The sequence below is a fragment of the Drosophila albomicans genome, chromosome 2R (assembly GCF_009650485.2).
Source record: "Drosophila albomicans strain 15112-1751.03 chromosome 2R, ASM965048v2, whole genome shotgun sequence".
Classification (NCBI taxonomy): domain Eukaryota; kingdom Metazoa; phylum Arthropoda; class Insecta; order Diptera; family Drosophilidae; genus Drosophila; species Drosophila albomicans.
The window spans coordinates 13,293,913-13,314,373 of NC_047631.2; the positions used below are offsets into that span (position 1 = coordinate 13,293,913).

Here is a 20,461-nt window from a genome sequence, read left to right on the forward strand (position 1 = left end):
CGATTCCAAGTGCTACGATTTTCATAAACACATTAAATTAAATTGCATTTCAATGGCATGGAATCGGAGAGGGGGAGACGCCTCAAAGGAAAGGGAGGAGGAAGTGTCTCAAAAGTTGCGTGAATCCATTAAAACTGTTGCTGTTGTGACCATTTGATGGCCATAAATATTCTTGAACTCAAGTCGAGCATTTCCTCGCTGGCGCCGCCTCAATTCAGACTAAATGTGAATAGATTCGTTCTCTATGTGAATAGCACTCATGATGAATATTTATATTTGCTCATAGAAATTTATTTGAATTTTTAGGCAGTTGTTCAATGTGTGTTTAGCGTAATTAATAATGCGCTGCATCAAATTGAAACTCAAAAGCATTTACAAAATTAATTGGATTTTTGATATGTGCAACAGTTTTGAAATTAAATTTCTTTTATTTATTTACGAAATTTCGAATCTACTAATTAGTTTATGAATTATATTTTTATGAATTTTGAGTTAAAATATTTTACTTTGAGACTTTGTTGCATTTTATGAAATTTTAATTTAAATTTTATTTGTATTATAAGTTGGTTTTTACTTTTAGTTTATTACATTCTCTGTAATTATGACGGATGAATTCGGGTTTTAAATCGATTTGCAATATTCGTATTTAATTAGCTTTTGTTATTTAATTTCATTGTCTTTTTCTATCCTTTTCCTTGACTTTCTTTGCGTATTATTAAAAAGCAATAAGTCGTGTTTTTTGTGCTTTTTAACTTATTTGCGTCAGCTCAAAAGAAACGACTCTGAACTTTGCGTACACACACACACACTCATGCTTATCCATCAGATACATATATCCAAGTATCTGCGTGTGTGTGCGTGTTTTATTTGTGTTTGTGCAGACAGTGAACAAACATGCGAGACTCCCTTTCAGCTTGCTTGCTTGATGTTAGGTGTACAACATTTCACTAGCTGTTATTAAATATTTAAGTTGTGCTGTGTGCCATAATTTATGCGACTGACTGTTGTTGTTGTTGTAACGCCTCATTAATCCACAATTGAAATGGAAGTTGAAGCCTACGGCGATGTTTTTCACGTTATTTCTTTTTAGCGACTTTTCACTGTGGGCGTCTTTTGCGATCGCTTTTCGCTTTGAAGCCATTTGATGTCAAACGATTTTATTAAGCCTGCCAAAAGTCGCCTCCTCCTTCAATGTGAAACCCGGAAAAACTAAAACTATCAGCCTCAATTGACGATTGTCATTTGTGGAAATTGAAAAATTTTATTGCCAACTGGCAGCAGAAAAAAACGAAAAACAAAAACAAAAACTGAGTAGGAGGCGGAGCTGCAAAGGAGTTTTGAGTGGGTGACAATAAAGACAATAAAGAAGAAAGTTTGCAACAAAATGAATTACAAACTGCCACTCGAGGTGGGCTTGCTTTGCTGCTTATTATGTTGTCGTAGTTTTTGGGGGCGTGGCCTGGCTGCTTAATTCGCCCAAGTGTGTGGTGGCAGCGAGAGCCACATCAAATGACTTTTAATGCTGTGGCACAACCAGGCGGCAGTTGAGCATAACGTGCAGCGAAGCAAGAGTTTGCCAACAACTTTTAGCCAGCTGTGCGCGGTGGCATCCAAGACGTGCCACTGTCTCCGTGTGGCAGTGGCAGAGGCAGATTAACTGGCAGCATCCAAAGCCAATGACAAGCGCAAGAACAAGCGGACGGCGGCATATGACACTGACAATGAAATGGCATTGCAAACATGCCAACACAGCACAGCATAGCCACAACTTCAGTCCAGCCAAGGCGACGCCTTAGCGTCCACTTCTGCTCTGGCTGCTGCTGCTGGTTGTGACTGCACTGGAGAATCCCCTCAAGCCTGGGACAGCGCTAACTGCAGCACAACAATAAGCTTTAAAATCAACCTAAGCCCGCAAAACAACAACAGCCAGAGGAGGAGTTGAGGAGTTAGAACTAAAGCCAACAGTTAAAATGAAATACAAGAGCATAACTAAGAACTCAACTGTGTAAATACTCAATCGATAAACACCCTGTAGAAAATGGGTATGAAATTCCTCATTTAAAACAAAGATATGAAGAAAAAAATGAAAGGTTCTAGCTAACTATAAAATGTAAAATAAAATAAAGAAGCAACGAATTTAGAAATGGTAATTATGTAAATTGAAAATGTGAACTAATATAAAGCACCAAATAAATTAAAAGAACAGTACAACTTCAGAGCTTCGATTTCCTTGAAAGTAACGAAATATAAATTCTGTGTGAAAAATCTTTCAAAAATTTTAAAGTACTTTACAGTTTACTGAACCACAAAAAATTTAACAAAACTTTCCCCGGAAGACATTTTTAAAAGTAATAATAAGAAGAAATGAAGTATAATATCTGTGAGAAAATATGTGTCAAAAACAAAGAATGTGCATACAAAATAAATAGGATCTTGGTAAATAATATAATTTGCATTCAAACATACTTCAGAAAACATTCCCGAAGAAGTATAAATTAAACGTAATTATCCACGATAAAAAGTATCGAAAATAAAATAAATTTTGTATACGACATGAATAGGAAATGCAACTTAAATTGAAAGTACAACATAAATATGATTTTATATTAAGAAAAACGTGAAATATTTGATAACTCGATTTCCCATAATATTTCTATTAGTAAGACTTTCACACAGTAGCTCAAAAGTAATATACTCACATTGGACAAATGTTATGTGCTGAGTATTAAAGCGGAATGAAGCATAGTCGGTAGCTTGTACAAATAACATGGAGCTGAGCACTTTGAGGGGGAGTGAGACTCTTCAATATGGGCGTGGGGCGTGTGGGCGGAGCGCACTCTTATAAATGAAATGGAGTAATAATATTTTGCGACAACAAACGCAGCAGGAGCGCTGCTTTTGCCAGCAGTAAGTACAATAGAATGATACAAAGGAAGCGCGGAGAGGGGCAAGAGAAAAGGGCTGCATACACACAGAGGACGCAGCTGTGACGACGGTGTGGAGCTAAACAACAATGCAATAGCGCTGCAGACAAACAAACATTTCAATAAATTCAAAAAAACCAGCAGCCAGACAATGAAAAACACGCAAAAGGAGTGCCAAGCCAAAAGCAACCAACGAACCAACGAGCCAAAACAGATACCAGACCAATGCCAGACAGACGAACAGACAGACAGACAGAGCTCTCTAAAGACAAGAGATAGAGAGAAAGGGGAGGAGAGGAAGAAGGTTAAGCGCTACTCGAAAGTGGCTTAAAAGCGTGTCGTTTTGTCGTTTTGTTCTAGCATGTTGTGCCCCACCTGCATTTTGGCAATCTCGTGTCATTTGCACTTAATTCAAATGCGCGACACAATTGCCAAAGGAAAACTAAACTAAACACGACAACAGAAGAGAACGAAATAAAATATGCGAAAAATGAAAATCAGCCAACACACAAATTCGTGCATATTTTCCATTTTTTACGTCTGCGATACGCGTTCGTTATAACTTCATTAGCGAATTCTGTGTTGCCACGTGCTACGACATCGTTCACTGAACTTGCGGCAAATTCTATGCACGAAATATTATTACATGCTTCAGTTAACAAACATCGCTTGAAAGATGTTTGGCCAGTTAAATGTAGAATTGAACATTGATCTCTCTTCCCTTTTTTTGAAGTGTCCTTTTCTGGCCATGTCTGGCATTGGCATTGGCTTTGGCATCCACAAAAACCTTCACTTTCAGTCGAGTCAATTTTAATTCGCTTTTTCTTGTTGTTGTTGTTGCTAGATACTCTCTTCATTCAATTTTCAATGGCATTTTTGCATTTGCCATTAGCTAAGCTGCTTGCTGCTTGCCTTTGGCTTTGACTTTGCTTTCGCCTGACCCTTAAATATCAATTTGCAAATAAATTGTATTTGCCCTTTCAAGATGTAGAGGAGCTGGGACAGTCTGCTTATTTATCGTTGCGTTCAATGTTCTATAGCATAATGGCCTTTTATTGGCAATGGCTAAAAGCCGCTGCCGCTGCCGCCGCCAACAGCCAAATACAACAAATGCAATCTTTCTCTGGAAATATATTTTTCGCTTGCGCCCGTAAGTATGCTACGAAAATGTGCTTTAAGTTTATTGAACTGCACGATGCCCCAACGGGCAACCATTTTGTATTTTTAAAAAAACCCAACTTATATTCCCTTTGGCAATTATTATTCTACCAAAAAAAAAAGCAGATGCAAAATACATGCTCGAAAAAAGAGAGCGTGTGTGTGTGTGCCACGCCCCCTGAGTTAAGCAAGCAATTTAAATGCATTTGGCGGCACTAATAGTTTTATTATGGCCAATTTCGCCATGCTGCAGCAGCTGAGACAGAGAAAAAGCGGTGCAAATTGCTTGGCGACTATAAAAGTTAATTGTTTAATTATTTTTCTATTTGTCGAGCGACATTTTGGCAACGATTTTTACCATTTTTATTTTCATGCTCTTTTCGCATTCCGCACGAAAGCGTGTGGCATGCATTTTATGAAGTCACAGTACATTGCCTTGATTGGAGCTTAAGCCCTGGCATAAACGAACTGTAAGCCATTTGGCTGATAGACAGACAGAGAGACAAGGCAGTGCAAACTTCGCCTTGTGTGTAATTTCGTCCACTTAAGTTAAGACCCCAGTCGATTTAGCTATTGGACATACATATGTGTACATATGCACTCGCATAGCATATTGAGACAACGAAGTATTATTGTTCTTGCTGCCTGCTGCTTGCTCGCTTATCAGCTGCGAATGGGCGAACGGTGCGTATGCGTGATAAACTAGTCTATTTTTATATAGGGGCCTGTGCTCTGCTCTGCTCTGGTCGCTTATCGCCGTTGCGGATCAATGAACTTTACACCACACACCAACTAATAAGCAGCTGATAAAACACAGTCAGTAATAGGCGCTGCACTCTTTATTTGCTTTTATCACTCGCGCTTTTCCAAGCCTGTTGCGATAAGGGCAGCCAAAGGCATTCGAGTGCAACTGCAAATGTTGCACTTCGTTTTGCTTTCTTTCAAGTCAAACTAATTGGTCTCGCGTTGCGCTTTGCCCGTCGGCCAGTCCCTTGGGTCCTCAGCAGTTGAACCAAATTACATTTTTTTCCTGCTTCCACGCTCTCATACTTTGGCGTTATCAGCTCGACGACTCAGGACTCAGTTTGAGCATATCTTTATAATTGCAAAAAGCCAAGCGGAAAGCAAAGCAAAACTCAAAATGGCAAAACGGCAAATGGCTGTCTGCATTTTAATTACAGTGCCACAACAGAACACTCAAAAAAAAAAAGGGAAAATGCTGTGAAAATTCTAACCTCGAAGCATAACAATAGTCCATTCCGAAATGGGCATTGAGAGTTGCACTTGAGCAAGCAAACTTGCAACTTCATGGCAAAACTTTGATTAAGGAAAGCCAACTTTCAGAAGGGAAAGCAGAGAGAACGCAGAAGAAAAGTTCAAGCAGCAAGTTCAACTTTTGCCTGGAAATTGTGAATGCGAATTGCATTTAAACAATTTTCGGCAGTATGCTAACTTTTTGCACACAAGCCACAATATCATTTTGAGCGAAGGGGTGAAAAATGTATAATTAAAAGCATAGAACAATGGGTGCAAAAGATGCGGGCAAATCTAGACGCAGACACAGACACAGATACAGACAACAGAAGAACGCACATAATGAAAATGTCAAAATAAACACGACATTAAAAAAGCTCTCCCCTGGCAAAGGCAAACACACAAAAAGCGAAGCCAGTGCACTCCAAGACATTTTAAAGGCCAATAAAAGTCAAAGCAGCGCTGCTCTCAGCTAACTAGCTATAAGCACATACACAAACACATACACATACACATACCAAGAAAGCGAGCTCTTCACATGTGAGAAGCACTCATCGAGGCCACTAATCGCACAATGCTCTGCTGCAGCTTAAAGGTGTCAGACGCTCGCGGTGGCGTATACGCAATGTGGTTAAGTAGCTTTGCCGTGTGCCAGTCCTTATTAGCATTTCTAATTAAGGATTTCATATGAGTCGCCGTATAATGACAGTTGCCAGACAACCACGCCTCCCTTCTCTTGTATGTAGGATATTTATTCAGCTTTTTTTTCTTTTCTGTTTGTGTTTTGCTGTTTCTTATTAACCGCATGTTTAGCGACTATTCAAAAGCGTGTCCAGACAGCCACGCCCACCGCCGCGTGAAGGTCCATTTAAAGTGAAAACATTTACATTAATAATTAGCGACACTCTTGCAACTTTCAGCAACTGCCATACAAATTGCAATTAATCAAGTCTCCGTTGGGTTGAGGCAAGTAGAAAGTTCGCAGTGAGCTGACAGTTTAACTGACTAAACAAGGTGCGATAAGTGTCCAGCCAGCGCAATCAGCGCGCCAGGACAATGACCAAGGATAACAGCTGCTGCTGCTAAAAATGAAAATGATTTAAAGCACATGGAAACGCTCGAGGCCAGCGCCCCAGGACCTCCGTTGAGTTCAGCTTGGTTCTTTTGTTGACAACTTTTTCGCTCCGTTGTTTTATCTGGTCAAGTAAAGTTTGCCTCTTGTTTTCTTTTATGCAGTTTAAAGTTCAACAAACAGCACTTTAAGTGAAACCCAAAAAAAAAACAGTAATAAAATTGAAATTCATCATTTCACTTAGGTAAAGTTCGAGTGGAGAGAAAGAGAGAGAGGAAGAGTAAGTGAAAGGTAATCAAACTAATGAATATTACATGTTATATGTAGACAAGGCGGCGTCTGAAAGGTCAGCATGACCAGACCAGACTTGGAATGCTACACATATGCACAAAGGACTACAGTGAAGACTCTGATTAATACATTTTTAATTACTTGAAATATAATACAAAAATAATGAATGATACATTTAAAAAAGTAAAAAATATACATTAAATAAAAACAAATAAATAAGAAAAATATGATTTAACTCTGCATTTGAAAACTGACATTAAACAGCTGAAAATATCTGTGAGTATTTATAGTTTCGTTTAGTGAAGCTGCACTGTACACACAGGTATTTTGTTTGCCCTGGCGAATTGTAATGCAGCTTGTTCTGGGTAAATGGCCAAATTTGATTGTTGTTCTTGTTGTCGCTGGTTGTTGTTGTGGGTTAGGTAAGCACTTTCACATACACAAACATACCGAAAGAGGCAGCCACAGGAGTAATTAAATTGCAGTTCGTGGGTACCACACACACACACACAGACAGACAACTTGTGGCTGCTCAGCCACAAACTGTTGAAGGACGAATTTTGAACCTTCTCAAGTGTGGCTGTGGAAAGCGAAGCGAAAGCAAAGCGCAAAACCTGCATGTTGCTTATTGCTCTGCCTGAGTTATCATTGTAGATAATTTCATTATACACACGCACGCACACACACACGTAGAATGCAGCCGTAAGAAACAAATAAAATGCGAAAACTTCAAAGCAAGCAGCAGACAACGAGCAACAAGCAAAGGGCGTAACATGACTGCGATTTTGCTGAACTTTTGCCAACAACACACAAGAAAATGTTCAGATGGCTAAAGTTGAATGCGAGAGAGAGAGAGAGAACGAGAGGGAGTGTAGAGGGAAGGGAAAGCGAGACACTCGTCGATAATTAATTTTGCCATCAAGGATCTGCGCTCGCATTACATTTCAACCTAAGCGCCTTATTGGTAATGTAGAAGACATCAACAAAAGGAAAAAAGCAGCAGAAAAAAGCAAAGAAAGAAACTCGACAACAAGACGAAGTCTCAATACTCTAAGCAGTAAATAATTAAATAAAATCAAATTTACATTTTCAATAAAGAGAAAGTTATTTAGATTTTCTGGACTATCAAACCCATAATAAAAATCTGATAAATCTGCAATCGAAATTTAAAAACGTATACTTAATATTTGTATCATTCAACTTGGATAACTTAATTTGCATTGCAGTTGGATTTATGCGGACAATTCGTCATAAATACTTGATGAGCAGCGTCGTCTCGTTACAAATTTAATGACTACATTAACATATCCGCTGCTAGAGTATAAAAAGGTAAAAATGAGAAAAAGAAACAAATCAAAAACCAATAAAAAGCAATACAATAAAAGTAACGCATGACCGAAAAAAAATGCAACGAGGGAGTTGAAGATGTTTTGTCAGGTTCATTGCACCATTCGCGAGGCGCTTTATTTGATTTTTTCCCCTTTGTATTTCTTTTTTTTTTTTTTTTTGTTCCTTTTTGGTTATTTATTTAAAAGATGCTTAGACAAAGCCGCAGAGATGGAGAAGAGTCAGAGGCTGATAGCAAAGGCAGCGCATAAATTTTGCAAGCGCTGCACAAATAAAACAGAGAAAGCGATGCGACGCAGCAAAATGTTAAGTGCAGAGAGAAAAAAGCGAAGGGATATGGCAAAGAAATTGCAAACTTAAATCAATAAATAAAGCATAAAGCAAGAGCGAAAGAGAGAAGAGGAGTCAAAGGAGTCGCGTCAACGTCATTAAATCAATGCTGCCGCCGCCTGTCGTTGCCGTTTGCCGTCGCTAGATAACGAGCAGGACAACGACTGGCAAGGCAGGCAGGCAGGCAAGGATATTCAAGGATGGCGCTGCAGCAACGACGAAAGTTTGCCAAGTTTACCAAGTGACATTAACACAAACGACGCTCGCTCGAGGAGCACATTAAAATATTCTAGGACGAGACAAGTGTCGACGTCGACATCGACATCGACAACGTCCTGGCACCGTTGAGATGCTGATGCTGTCAGCGACAATGCGTTAGACAATGCCAAAAACACAATTGGGGCGTGTCCAGGACAGACCGACAGCGTGTGAAGTGAGTGGAGATGCTGCTGCACTCAAGTGGCAAAAGGTAGCATCGCTCTTGCCTCAATTGTTTTTGTGCATGCCTTGGCAAATTTTGATTGAATTGCGAAGGCGACTGTCAAGTTGATGGATTGGTTTAATCAAACAGGCAGACATAGAAAATATTGCCCAAAAAACGAAACAGACAACAGACAAACAAGACACATTAAAGTCAAGTCTCTCATCATCGATTTTGTTGGCCTTGAGACAGCAACAGACAACACATGAAATTTGTGGCAGGAAGTGTGAAAAGGCCGTGAAAATGCACGTGACTAAGTGACACAGACAGAGCAGGAAATATGCGTATACCAAGTGTATATACAGTATATAAATATACTGTCATTTGAATGGGTTTTCGTGTACGCCTGGCTAACCAGTCTTAAAGCAAAGCTGTGTAGACGACAATGGGCACGATAAGGCGTCAAATGACAATGACAATGACAATGGCAACTATAACAACAAAAGTCAATAAGCCAAATGCTCGAAAGAGCCGTCGGCTACAAGCTGAAATCCTTTAATGTGCTGTTAACGATAAGCTCGCTCTCGCAGCCAGCCGCGAGGGATATGCAAAGAACGTGGCCAAAAACTAGCTGACGAGCAGCGAATATTAAAACAAAAAAGCCAGCATAATGGACTGGCCCCCAGGACAACAGCAAAACAGCAAAAGAAGACATGCCAGACACGAAGTTGGGAGAAATTGTTTTCCATTTCCATTTCTTTCGACTCAGCTGAGTTGTGGCACAATTGACCCATGTCAAATAAGTTAAGCAGCTAGGAAAACGTCAATACACACACACAATTGACAAGACACAGGTCAAGCTTTAATTTCATTTGCTGGTCAATGACTTTGCTCGTCGTTGCCTTTTGCAAGTTAGTTGCATTGATTTCCAAACGAAAGAAAAGTGAAAAAAAAAAAACGCAGGCAAATCAAATAAATGGCAGTCATGAAATGCAAATGTTTGTGTGTTTGCTCGCATAAAACAGTCAAGAGGATGCGACTAATTGGTGTTAACTTGAAGCTGTCGTTTCTGCCCAAAATTAATGGTCACACAAATTTGCACTGCCTTTTTTGCCTTTGCCTCTGCCTGTCAGGTAAGTTGTCCAAGGGTTCTCTCTGCAGTTTTTTTTTGGCTGCGAGTTCAACGAACTTTACCTTTGCCTCGTAAAAATCAATAGGCGGGCGTCGGACGATGGCAGTTCGAGTTCGGGGTTCTCAGTTTTAAAATACATTTTTGTAATGGCCAAAAAGCGAAATGCGCATCAAAGGCACTTCAAATATCAGCATAATCGTTGCCAGAAATGAGCTTCGTCCGTCAGTTGGCGCAACGAAGTCGAAGCCCCTTTTGCCCCCAGCCAACGTCATCATCAACAGCAGCAGCATCTAAAGGAGCTAGGGAGAGCATGATGTGCGTGAGATATACTCATTAAGATTTTATTTTCAAATATATTAAGTATGATACATTTACCCATTTCATAAGTTTTTTAGAGAATCGTTTGGTTTTCGAAATAAAAGTAGAGCTTTTGATTAATGTGCTTTTATTTTGCAACTTCATAAAAAAGCATATTTTATAGCTAACGAATCTGAAGAGGTAAACCCCTTAATAAAAACACATTTATGACAATTGTATTCAAACAAAAATTTATGAGGTATCAATAAGCATTTTCAGCTATAGATATTATTTTGCTAAATGAAAAAAGGAAGCTCAAAAAAGCTTCCCATGTGCTTTTATTTTACAACTTAATGTAAATTTTTATAAAATACTTCAAATTAATGCTTACCATTAAAAAACTCTAATATGAATGGTAATAAAATTAAATTTTGTAAATACTTAATGCATTTAAAATATTGCTAAAATATTTATATATATATAAATAGATTGAACTTATTAACTTTATGCTACTATTAATTGATTTTATTGCACTCAACAACTGACTAATCATACCCCATTTTTGGGTATGCCAATGTGCTGGGTATGGCGACATTCGCTTATGAATGAATCAAAGGCAGCAAACATGAACACGAACATACTCACACACACTCAGCTCACTCAATCACTGGGCACTCACTCCTCACACTCTCAATCACAAGACGGTTGAAGTGGAAGTTTTGCAGCAGACTGCGCGGGTTTTTCTGTTGTTGCCTCGCTGCTGTCTTGCCAAGTTGTGCGAATGTTATTTTTAGGCACTTTTTTATGAGCCAAGTGAAACAGGCAGCAACAGCAAAAACAGCAGCCAGAGCCAGAGAAAAATAATGAAAACGAAATTTGCAAACTGCAGTTTGTGGCATGCCACATCGCCATCAATGGAGTCGCGTGGTGGGCGATGCCCCAAAGGGAAAGAGAGAGGGGGAAGCAAAGTCTGAGGAAGCGTGACAAATTTGTTGGCAACTTTTCGAGAGTCAAGGAAATGGGCGACGATTGGCAGCAATCGATAAAAACACGATCATGACCAGCAGCAACAGTTGCAGTTGCAGTTGCATTTGGAGTTGCAGCATTTAATTGAGTTGTAGCCGCATTGTTAATGCCACGTTTGTTTGGGGCGTGCAACAGAATGCGGCACAGTGGCACGCGCGATAAGCAGCTGCAATAAGCGCGCTCGCTCGCTTATCTGATAGCTGCACAATTATTAATTGGCGCAACATGTGGGCTCCAAAACGAACACAAAAAAAAAAAACTGAAAATATTACGCATACGAAACGTTAACAGCCTTAAAAGTGAACCGCAAAGTTATTGGCCATAATATGTGTTGTGGGTGTTATGCAGCATTTTACTTGCCACAATTGGCTGGTGTTGACCCCCCGGGGGCCAGTTGCACAACCCGTGACGAAGATAGCTGCACCACCAAACTCTGGTGGCAGGGGGCAACAATTTGATCGACTGCCTTTAATAGAAATTGTCTAGCCAATTGGCAGCTATAAAAGTAAGCTGTTAGCTGTGTGTGTGTGAGTGTGAGCAAATTTGCCTCTGCATTGTTAAGTCAAACAAACCGTTTACACAGCCAACGTGCAAATGTTGCCAACTGGCAGCTTTGGCTTGGCTAACAAGTCAATGAACACTAACACACTTTGGGCAATTCAATAAATGCCATTCACATTTAGCTTAACAATCGCATTAATTTTTGGTTAGGCGCATAAAAAGTGCAACAATTTTGATAGTCAATTTAATTTACTTTAAAATCTCATATTTTAAATTAAACCATTTTTGATTGAAATTAAACGAAATCACAAAATTATCTAAAATGAAATTCAATAATAAAAAATTTAATACAAATGCAAATTAAATGAATTCACAAAATTATCTCAAATATAACATTTAATAATTGAATATATACATATATGATGTGGAATAATCGAATAAATTCAAATTGCAAAATTATCAAAGAATGAAAATTAAACATTAAATCAATTAATGTACAAATTTTGAAACTATGTAATATAAGAAATTTAAATATTCGAACATAATAAACCAATGTAATAAATTCTTTTACAAAATGTTTTTTAACGGTGAATGGTTCAATGAAATCACAAAATTGTGTAAAAACATGAAATAACAAAATGTTCTTAGGAGAAATCAATAGTTTAAATCCAAAACTGAATAGACTTCTTTAATTTTTTGTATAGTGAAGGGTCTACAATAAAATTGTTTTTAGGTCAGTTAAATCACTTAATTGAGATACTTAATACAAAAATGCAAATTATGCCTAATTAATTTCAATGTAATTTGTGAAATGTTGGCAAAAGTATTGTCTACTTTTTGGCTGCCCTTGAAATACGTTCAAACGAAAGCGAGAGTGAGAAAGAGGGACAAAGAGATAGAAAGAGAGAGGTAAAACTAATGTAAGAGAGGGAGAGGTGCAAAGGCTTTGCGCTAATTGCGTCGCATTCGATTCGTTAGCAACAACAGCAACAGCAGATAACAAATTTCATACCCGGTAGACAAAGCTTAAAAGGGTGTTACAAATGGAAAATTTACTAAATAAAAAAAGAGACTTAACACATGGGCTGAAAAGTCCCGGGACTAACAAAAAAACACACTTTTTTTGGATCAAAATTGGCGTTGTTCATCAATTTAATCTTTATCAACAGCATCGCAATCACTCAAGAGCCGCTGTAACATTTCAATATAAATTTTTTAGAACGATTTATATATATTTTATATTTTCAAAATAGGCTTCAATTTCAGTGATAACCTCTTCATTCGTACGAAATTTTTTACCGGCGAATATTTTTTCAGGACTCCGAACCTACAGAAGTCGCTGAGAGCCTAATCTGGCGAATACGGTGGATGTGGGAGCAATTCAAAGTTAAATTCATGTAGTTTTGTCACTGTCATTGAATCGTGAACACATTCTTGTTGTTGGTCAAAAGTGAGCAAACGCGGCAGCCACTTTGAAGAGAGCTTTCTCATAGTCAAATGTTCATGGAATATTAAGCCAACATGTTCTTTTGATATCTTTACGATGTTAGTTAACTCACGCAAATTTAATTTTCGATCATTCAAAACGATTTTGTGGATTTTTTTGATGTTTTCTGGTGTGACCTCCCTATTTGGACGTCCACTGGGGTCTGCATCATCGGTGTCTCTACGACCACGTTTGAAGTCAGCAAACCAACGTTTAATTGTTGTTTTTGATGGAGAGGAGTCCCCATAACACTTTTCAAGCCAAAGCGGTATTTTTCCCCATCAAGAAGCAGTGTAAGATTAGAACACGAAATTGCTTTTGATCCATTGTTTTGAAAATATCAAAAGTAGTGTCACTCTTAGCTCAATAACTTACAAACTAATGAATAGAATATCATGAAATTTTAGCAGCTGTCTTCTGAAGGATTGTATTAACTGAAAAAGAGGTGACTGCAATAAAACTAGCGCCACCTATGTGTAAGGCCCGGGATTTTTCAGCCTACGTGTTATTATTGATTGACCTTTTAAATCAATTTAAAATGAACGCAACCACAATGTAAACAATAATTATCAGTAAGAACCAATAATTAGACTAAAAACAGTTATTAAACGATTGTGTAAGCAGTCAACTCTGCATTTAAATTTGCGACCAAAATCGTGTGTGGCTATATAAAGTGCGTGTAAAGCGCGTTTGAACTTCAAAAAGTATTAACAAAACAAAGGACGCGCAATGCCGATGGCCAAAATGGATAGTTTCCTAAAGTACGCCAACTTCTTCTACACGGCAGTTGGAATTGAACCTTATACAAGAGTTTCACGCAAAAGTGCGCCTAGCATATGGATTAGTTTTGTGTTTTGGTCCAACATTATAAATCTAAGTTTGGTTCTTCTGGGTGAGACTGTCTATGTGCTGATTTCCTTTGCCACTGGCGAACACATCGTGGAGGCCATCATGGTGATGTCCTACATTGGCTTCGTGCTCGTCGGGATGAACAAAATGGCATTTGTCTGGTGGAAGAAAGAATCGCTGAGTGGCATCATGCATCAACTGGAGGAACTCTTTCCACGTACGAAGGAGACTCAGTCAGAGTATCAATTGGATAGATATCTGGAGAGTTGCTCTCGCCTGAGTTTGACCTTCTCGCTGCTCTACTCTGTGCTCATCTGGACCTACAATCTGTTCAACATTGCGCAATACTTGGTCTACGAATTGTGGCTTAAGACACGCATCGTCGGACTCACTCTTCCCTATATGATGTATATCCCTTGGCACTGGGAAGGAAATTGGTCCTATTATCTGCTGCTGTTCTCGCAGAACTTTGCTGGCTATACTTCGGCAGCGGGACAAGTTTCAACGGATCTCTTGCTCTGTGCTGTGGCCACTTTGATCATCATGCACTACGATTATCTGGGCAGGATTATAGAGTTTAAGCAGCTCACTGGAGATTGGTCGCAGGATTCGCGTTTCTTGGCACAAGTTGTACAATATCATGAGCGTCTTTTGAGCTTGTCAGCGGAACTAAATGAAATCTTTGGTGTGCCGCTCTTGCTCAACTTTCTCATCTCGTCGTTTGTCATCTGCTTTGTGGGCTTTCAAATGACAATCGGAGTGCCGCCCGATCTAATGATCAAATTGCTCTTGTTCTTGGTCTCCTCGCTGTGTCAAGTGTATTTGATTTGCCATCACGGACAACTGATTGCCGATGCAGTAAGTTTAAAAGCTATTATTAATATACTTTGTTTATTCCATTTGAATTCTTTTAGAGTTCTGGCATTGCTTTGGCTGCCTATAAACAAGATTGGAGCTTCGCTGATGTCAGATATCGCAAGACTTTGGTCTTTATCATTGCTCGCTCCCAAAAACCAGCTTTTCTCAAAGCAACTGTTTTCATGCAGATTACCAGGGGCACAATGACTGAGGTAAGTTCTAAGTTTTTACTGAACTGTGTATAGTTATTATAAAGAGCTTTTACAGCTGCTGCAATTGTCCTACAAATTCTTTGCTTTACTGCGTACCATGTATGCCAAGTAAACTTGACTAAATACCAAAGAGCGGCCAAAAGTCCTCGTATTGTATTGTATTTCAATTTCTATGTAATTTCTTTTTTTATTTCATACTTTTTGTCATATTTTATTTGCAAATGCTTTTTAAAAATGCTTAAATTTATAGAAACTAAATACTAAATTTGCATTATTCAATAAATCTTGCGGCAAATGTCAATAAAAATCCATCGAAATTATAAATTCGAATTCATAAAATACACTTAAAAATAAAGTGAAAAAGAGTCTATTAAGTTTGTTATTATTTTAATACAAATTTAATATGTTGAATACTTTTTCTAACTACACTTTCATTTAATTAAGTTAAGTATCAACATAAATTAATATTTGATATGCTTAAATATTTCTAATTTGTTAAAAACCAGTTAAATACTACTTTTAAGAATCTTTATCTGCTCTCCCTATAGTTTGTTAGCGGGTATTTCATAGTCGACTGCAACTTTCTTAGTTGTTTTCGTTTTGCTTGCTTTGGATTGTTGTTGCTGTTTTGCTGTTTGCTTTGCTAATTATTGTCATAGGTTAGTGTAGGCAGAGAGAGAATTCAACGCAGCACGACGACGACAACAACAACGAAAGTAATAAAAATTTAGAGCTGCTGAGAAACTGAAAGTGTTTCAAGCAACAACAGTTGTTCTGCTCGTTGTTGTTGTTGTTGCTTTGGTTGCTTTTGTTGTGCACTGTTTTTGCTGTTGCCATTTTTATGGCGCTCTGTTGGCATTTTAAGTATTTTCACAGCAACATTGTAGCCCACACACACACTAGCACAGACACACATATGCAGAGCTTTTGTAGAATGCCAACTCGCCCGCAGTCGTAATAATTACCAAGTAACAACAACAACAACAACAACAACAACGATAACAACAGCAACTAGCCCAAGCACATTAGGCAATCACAAAATTTGTGGCCTGACATCTTTTTGGGCTGTTGTATTTTTTTTTCTAGTATTTTTCGTCTTATTTTTTTTGGAATCACATTTTTAGTATGCAGTATGTATTTAAGTGCTTTAGCCTGTCTTTGGAGACTTCTGCATACAGACATACATATGTTGTTGTTGGTTGCCACGCAATTTTGTTGGCATTCTGTCAAACTAAAACATGTGGCAGCCATCTTTTCGTTGTTGTTGTTGCTGTTGCTGCTTATAAACAAACATTGCACATTGCGTTGTCATTAGAATGGATAATTGTGGACGACGACGCTGAAGTTTGATTGACAGTCAAAGCAGAGGAAACAACAGCAACAGCAGCTACAAAAGTAGCAGCAGCTGGACAGCGTGTGGCAGATGTCAACAATTGTTGGCGTTTTACGATCCACACACACACACACACACACACATACACTCGCACTTACATGGGCAACATTCTTGCCACAATCTTCAGGTTGCGACTTGGCGGAAAATGCTAGATTACGCGGCTTCTTTTTTTATGCTTTACTGAAAGCTTATCTATTCTCTACCAGCAAAAGTCGCTTGGCTATTTAAAGTAATCAGTTTTATAATTCCGTTAATTCTGAATTTAATTAAAAGTTTATTACTTTTCTTGAATTCAATAATTTGTTTTACTTTTCCTTGAAATGCAATTGCTTAAATGCCTGAAGTGCATTTGCAATTCGTTACTCGCTGCTCTTCTCGATCTTTCTTTCATTTCGTTTTCTTAATTTGCATTCATCAACAGCGCACAAACTAATTGCAAAATGTTTGTGCATGTGTGTGTGTGAGTGTGTTGCGTTGTGCTATTTCTATTTTTCACATTTTCTACACACATTCACACACGCACACACATGAAATAGACGCAGCAGCGCGGCGGGTTAGCGACCGCAAAACTATCTGACATTAGATTGCGATGGCGGCCAAACGACAACAGCCGACGTCAACTGCGACTGCGACCACGACGCTGACTGCGACTGCAACTGCAGCAGAGGCAGCAAATGGCGCTCATTTAGTTGGCGACGTTTGCTGTGCCGTTTGGCACGTACTAAAGAGCGAGCGAGATGGCTACCAGCTATGACACACGCCTTCAATTTGGATGCACTTTTTTCTCGCATTAATGCACAAGCATAAATATGTTATGTGGCAGCCAGCAACAGCGAAAAATTTTCTTTAACTATTTATTAGCTTTTTGGGCAAAAAATTTGTTTATGTAGAATTTTAAGTGCAAAATCCTGTTGCAACAATGTTGGGCAACAGATTTTTGCTGCCTGCTTTTCTTATCTACGTGCAGCATCTCGTTTGACTGGCAGCCAGTGAAAGAGAGCGAGAAAGAGAGAGAGAGAGAGAGTGTGTGCAGCTTGTAGATCTGTTAGACAGATTGTGGCATGCTTGATTGAACGTTCGCTTTTATTGCCACAACAAATCAATTTTACCAGCTAAAGCTGCTGCTGCAACAACAATAACAACAACAGCTGGCACTCCCCATCGCATTGCGAGCTGCAGACTACTTTATACATACTTACAACACACAACACAACAATACGAGAGATACGAGTGCAAGTTGCAACCAAATGTTGCATGTATTGTTGCTTGTATTGTCTGTAAGTGCAGCGTGCAATTGCAAAATACAAAGTTGTTTTTGTATTTTTTTTTTTTTCGGTTGCAACTCGCTCTCCGGCTGAGCGTTGGTGGCGCCGCAAACTCGAAAATTGCAACGTCGGCGTCGTCAATTGACGCAGCTAGGCGGCGGGGGCGAGGGGCGTGACCGTGTCTATGATTTCTTAATTGATTTAACAGTGCCTTCAGGCAAGCAAGCTACAAATGTTTAGTGAGAGTGCTCGACAGTTAAATACTGCATCGATTATATGACGAACAAAAATAAAAGGTGCTATAAACGATTTTTAATTGATTTTGCACTTTTTAGGGTGGCGCCACAATAACCAAAGTCTGAGTATCACTAGCTGAATATTGACAATAAATTATATAGCTCTAACTTGTTTAACCTCTGAGTTACAGCGTTTTATTTGAGAGGACAGACAGAAATCCGGAAAAGTTTATAGCGCTTAGCTATAAAACTCTTCTACCAAAATAAAGGTAACTGAATACATTTCCAAAACTTCATAGCTCTAGCTTGCTTAGTCTTTGACTTACACAGATTTCTTTGGCTGGACGGACAGATTTATAGTACACTTGGTCTGCCATAAAACTCTTCGACCCTTTTGGGGTAGCGAGTGATCCCAATGTTATGTAAAATGCTGCAAACAGAATAGCGGAAATGCTCTCGGCTCAGCTAATACACTTACAAATGTATGTAAAGCAAACGCCTACTTCAAAAAGATCGTTCAACAAATTGATCATTCACACACACACACACATACATACTCATACGTGCAACGCTCCACCTACCTAGGTTCCCCAATATATATCGCTTCGTAGCTATCATAAAAAATAAAAGTAGTTGTAAGCCTTAAATTTGTGATACGCTTTTTGGCATCTTGATATGTTCGAATTATTGCTCGTTTATATTCAGCAGCTTTTGATCTTGTGCCGAAGGTGTAGTTCGATTGTTGTTGTTGTTGTTTTGTTGTCTCTGTTTTGCTGCTGTTTATTATTGGCCAGCTGACCCGTTACCGTTATTAATTAACAGCTGTGCGCTTATTATGCAAATTGCCACAGATGCGATGCGATGCCAGACACAAGACAAAAGTCAATGTGGGGGTAACAACAACAACAGAAACAGCAACGAGCTATGAATATATCAAGGTAATACATATATGTAGAGATAGATATATACATATACATATAGTCGCACATATATTAAAGTTTTGATAGCATTTGCGGTTTTGTGCGCGTCGAGTACTCACGATTGCCATTCGTTTGCGGTTAATGAGTCATTCACAAGCTCAACTATGGAGTGAGTACGAGGAAACTGTACAGGGTCTACATACCTGCAATAAAAATAAAAGGTAGACACAATTCCGATTAGTTAATTGATTTATTGCTCGAGTGAAAGCTCAATTAAGCGCATTAAATGTGAGCATTGACTTGAACTGAAGTACCTAAAAAAACTATCTTTCTCTATCTAATCTTCATTGTGAAATGTATTAATCATTCAAATTCTTGCTTGATGAATATTCACTTAAGTAAAATGAAATATGGTTGTATATACTTATACTACACTATCTTTTCTATAAGAATCTAATCTTTATTCTATAAAATTCGGCTCCAATATTAACTTAATTACAAGTTAATATATTTCTGTTTCTCTACAAAATCGTATATTACATTTCCCCATTAAGTTTTTTCTATTATTAACTTTATTATAACGATATATCAATCTATCTTCATTTGAATTCCCATCTAAAACCAATAATAATAAGCATTAAGATTTAATGCTTAAATTTGTATACATTAAACTTCAAATGAAAAGCCTCAAATTAAGCGAATAAAAGTTAAAGATACACAACGAAAATACCGCGTAAATCGCTTGCAACAAATTAAGCGATTATTTATAATGACATAGAGATGCCTATCGCCTGTGCCACGTACAACACACACAAATGCAAATGGAGAAACTCTCCTTTCATGGGAGTAGAGTCTATAATTTAGTATTAAATTATATGCAGATAAGCGCGAGCGCAAGACGGAAGGTGCATGCATCATCTTTCTGGACGGACAGACAATGAATGCAACACAATGGGGCGACGTCTTTAATTTGGCCAACGAGGCGCAATTGCAACAGTCACAGGCGAATGAAACAACAATTTATTTCGCAATCAATTTGACAAATGCTTAAAGCTTATATTGGCCACAGCACACACAACACAACACACATCGCAACATGGCCAAAACGGTCGTTACTCGATGCGATGCTCGATGGTGCAGAAGATAGCCACAAAACTGCAAAGACAGTTCGCCAGCAGCTGGCCTGAAGTTCGACTGGTTGTGATCTGGCTAATAGATTGAGTTAAGCTATGGGGCCAATTGTGTGTTCTAGTCTGGGGGCAACAGCAACAACAACAACACCAACAACTTGTGGCTGCTTGGCTAATAAAGTTGCAACAGAGTGAAACACGTTTATTGGCATCACATAAATGGCGGAATGTCTAAATCAGCGATGAGCGACATTTGTCGACATTGACCCACTGCTTCTCACTCTCTTCAGAGCTGTTGTTGTGGGTGCGAGGGTCAACTGAGCAGTTACTAATTTATGTGCGTGACGCGAGTGGCAAAC

The 20,461-nt window shown here is 38.6% G+C and overlaps 2 protein-coding genes across 4 annotated transcripts in view; one reads left to right on the top strand and one right to left on the bottom strand.

Annotated features, from left to right (window-relative positions):
• Positions 1–20,461, bottom strand: part of LOC117576832 (headcase protein) — a 100,834-nt gene that overhangs the window by 10,404 nt on the left and 69,969 nt on the right. Inside the window, exon 3 of one of the 3 annotated variants that reach the window (XM_052006494.1) lies at positions 19,116–19,175. The exons of 1 other annotated variant lie outside the window; for it this stretch is intronic. In XM_052006494.1, coding sequence (XP_051862454.1) covers positions 19,131–19,175 — 45 coding nt within the window. In that variant the 3' untranslated portion in view covers positions 19,116–19,130. Of the gene's footprint in view, positions 1–19,115; positions 19,176–20,461 lie in introns of those variants that run through there. One more of the 3 variants, XM_034261908.2, reaches the window with a different exon arrangement.
• On the top strand, positions 13,888–15,157 carry LOC117576833 (odorant receptor 85c-like). Its single transcript, XM_034261910.2, is given in 3 exon segments — positions 13,888–14,946; positions 15,003–15,131; positions 15,134–15,157. Coding segments are annotated over 3 exon segments (1,131 nt in total). The 5' UTR covers positions 13,888–13,968.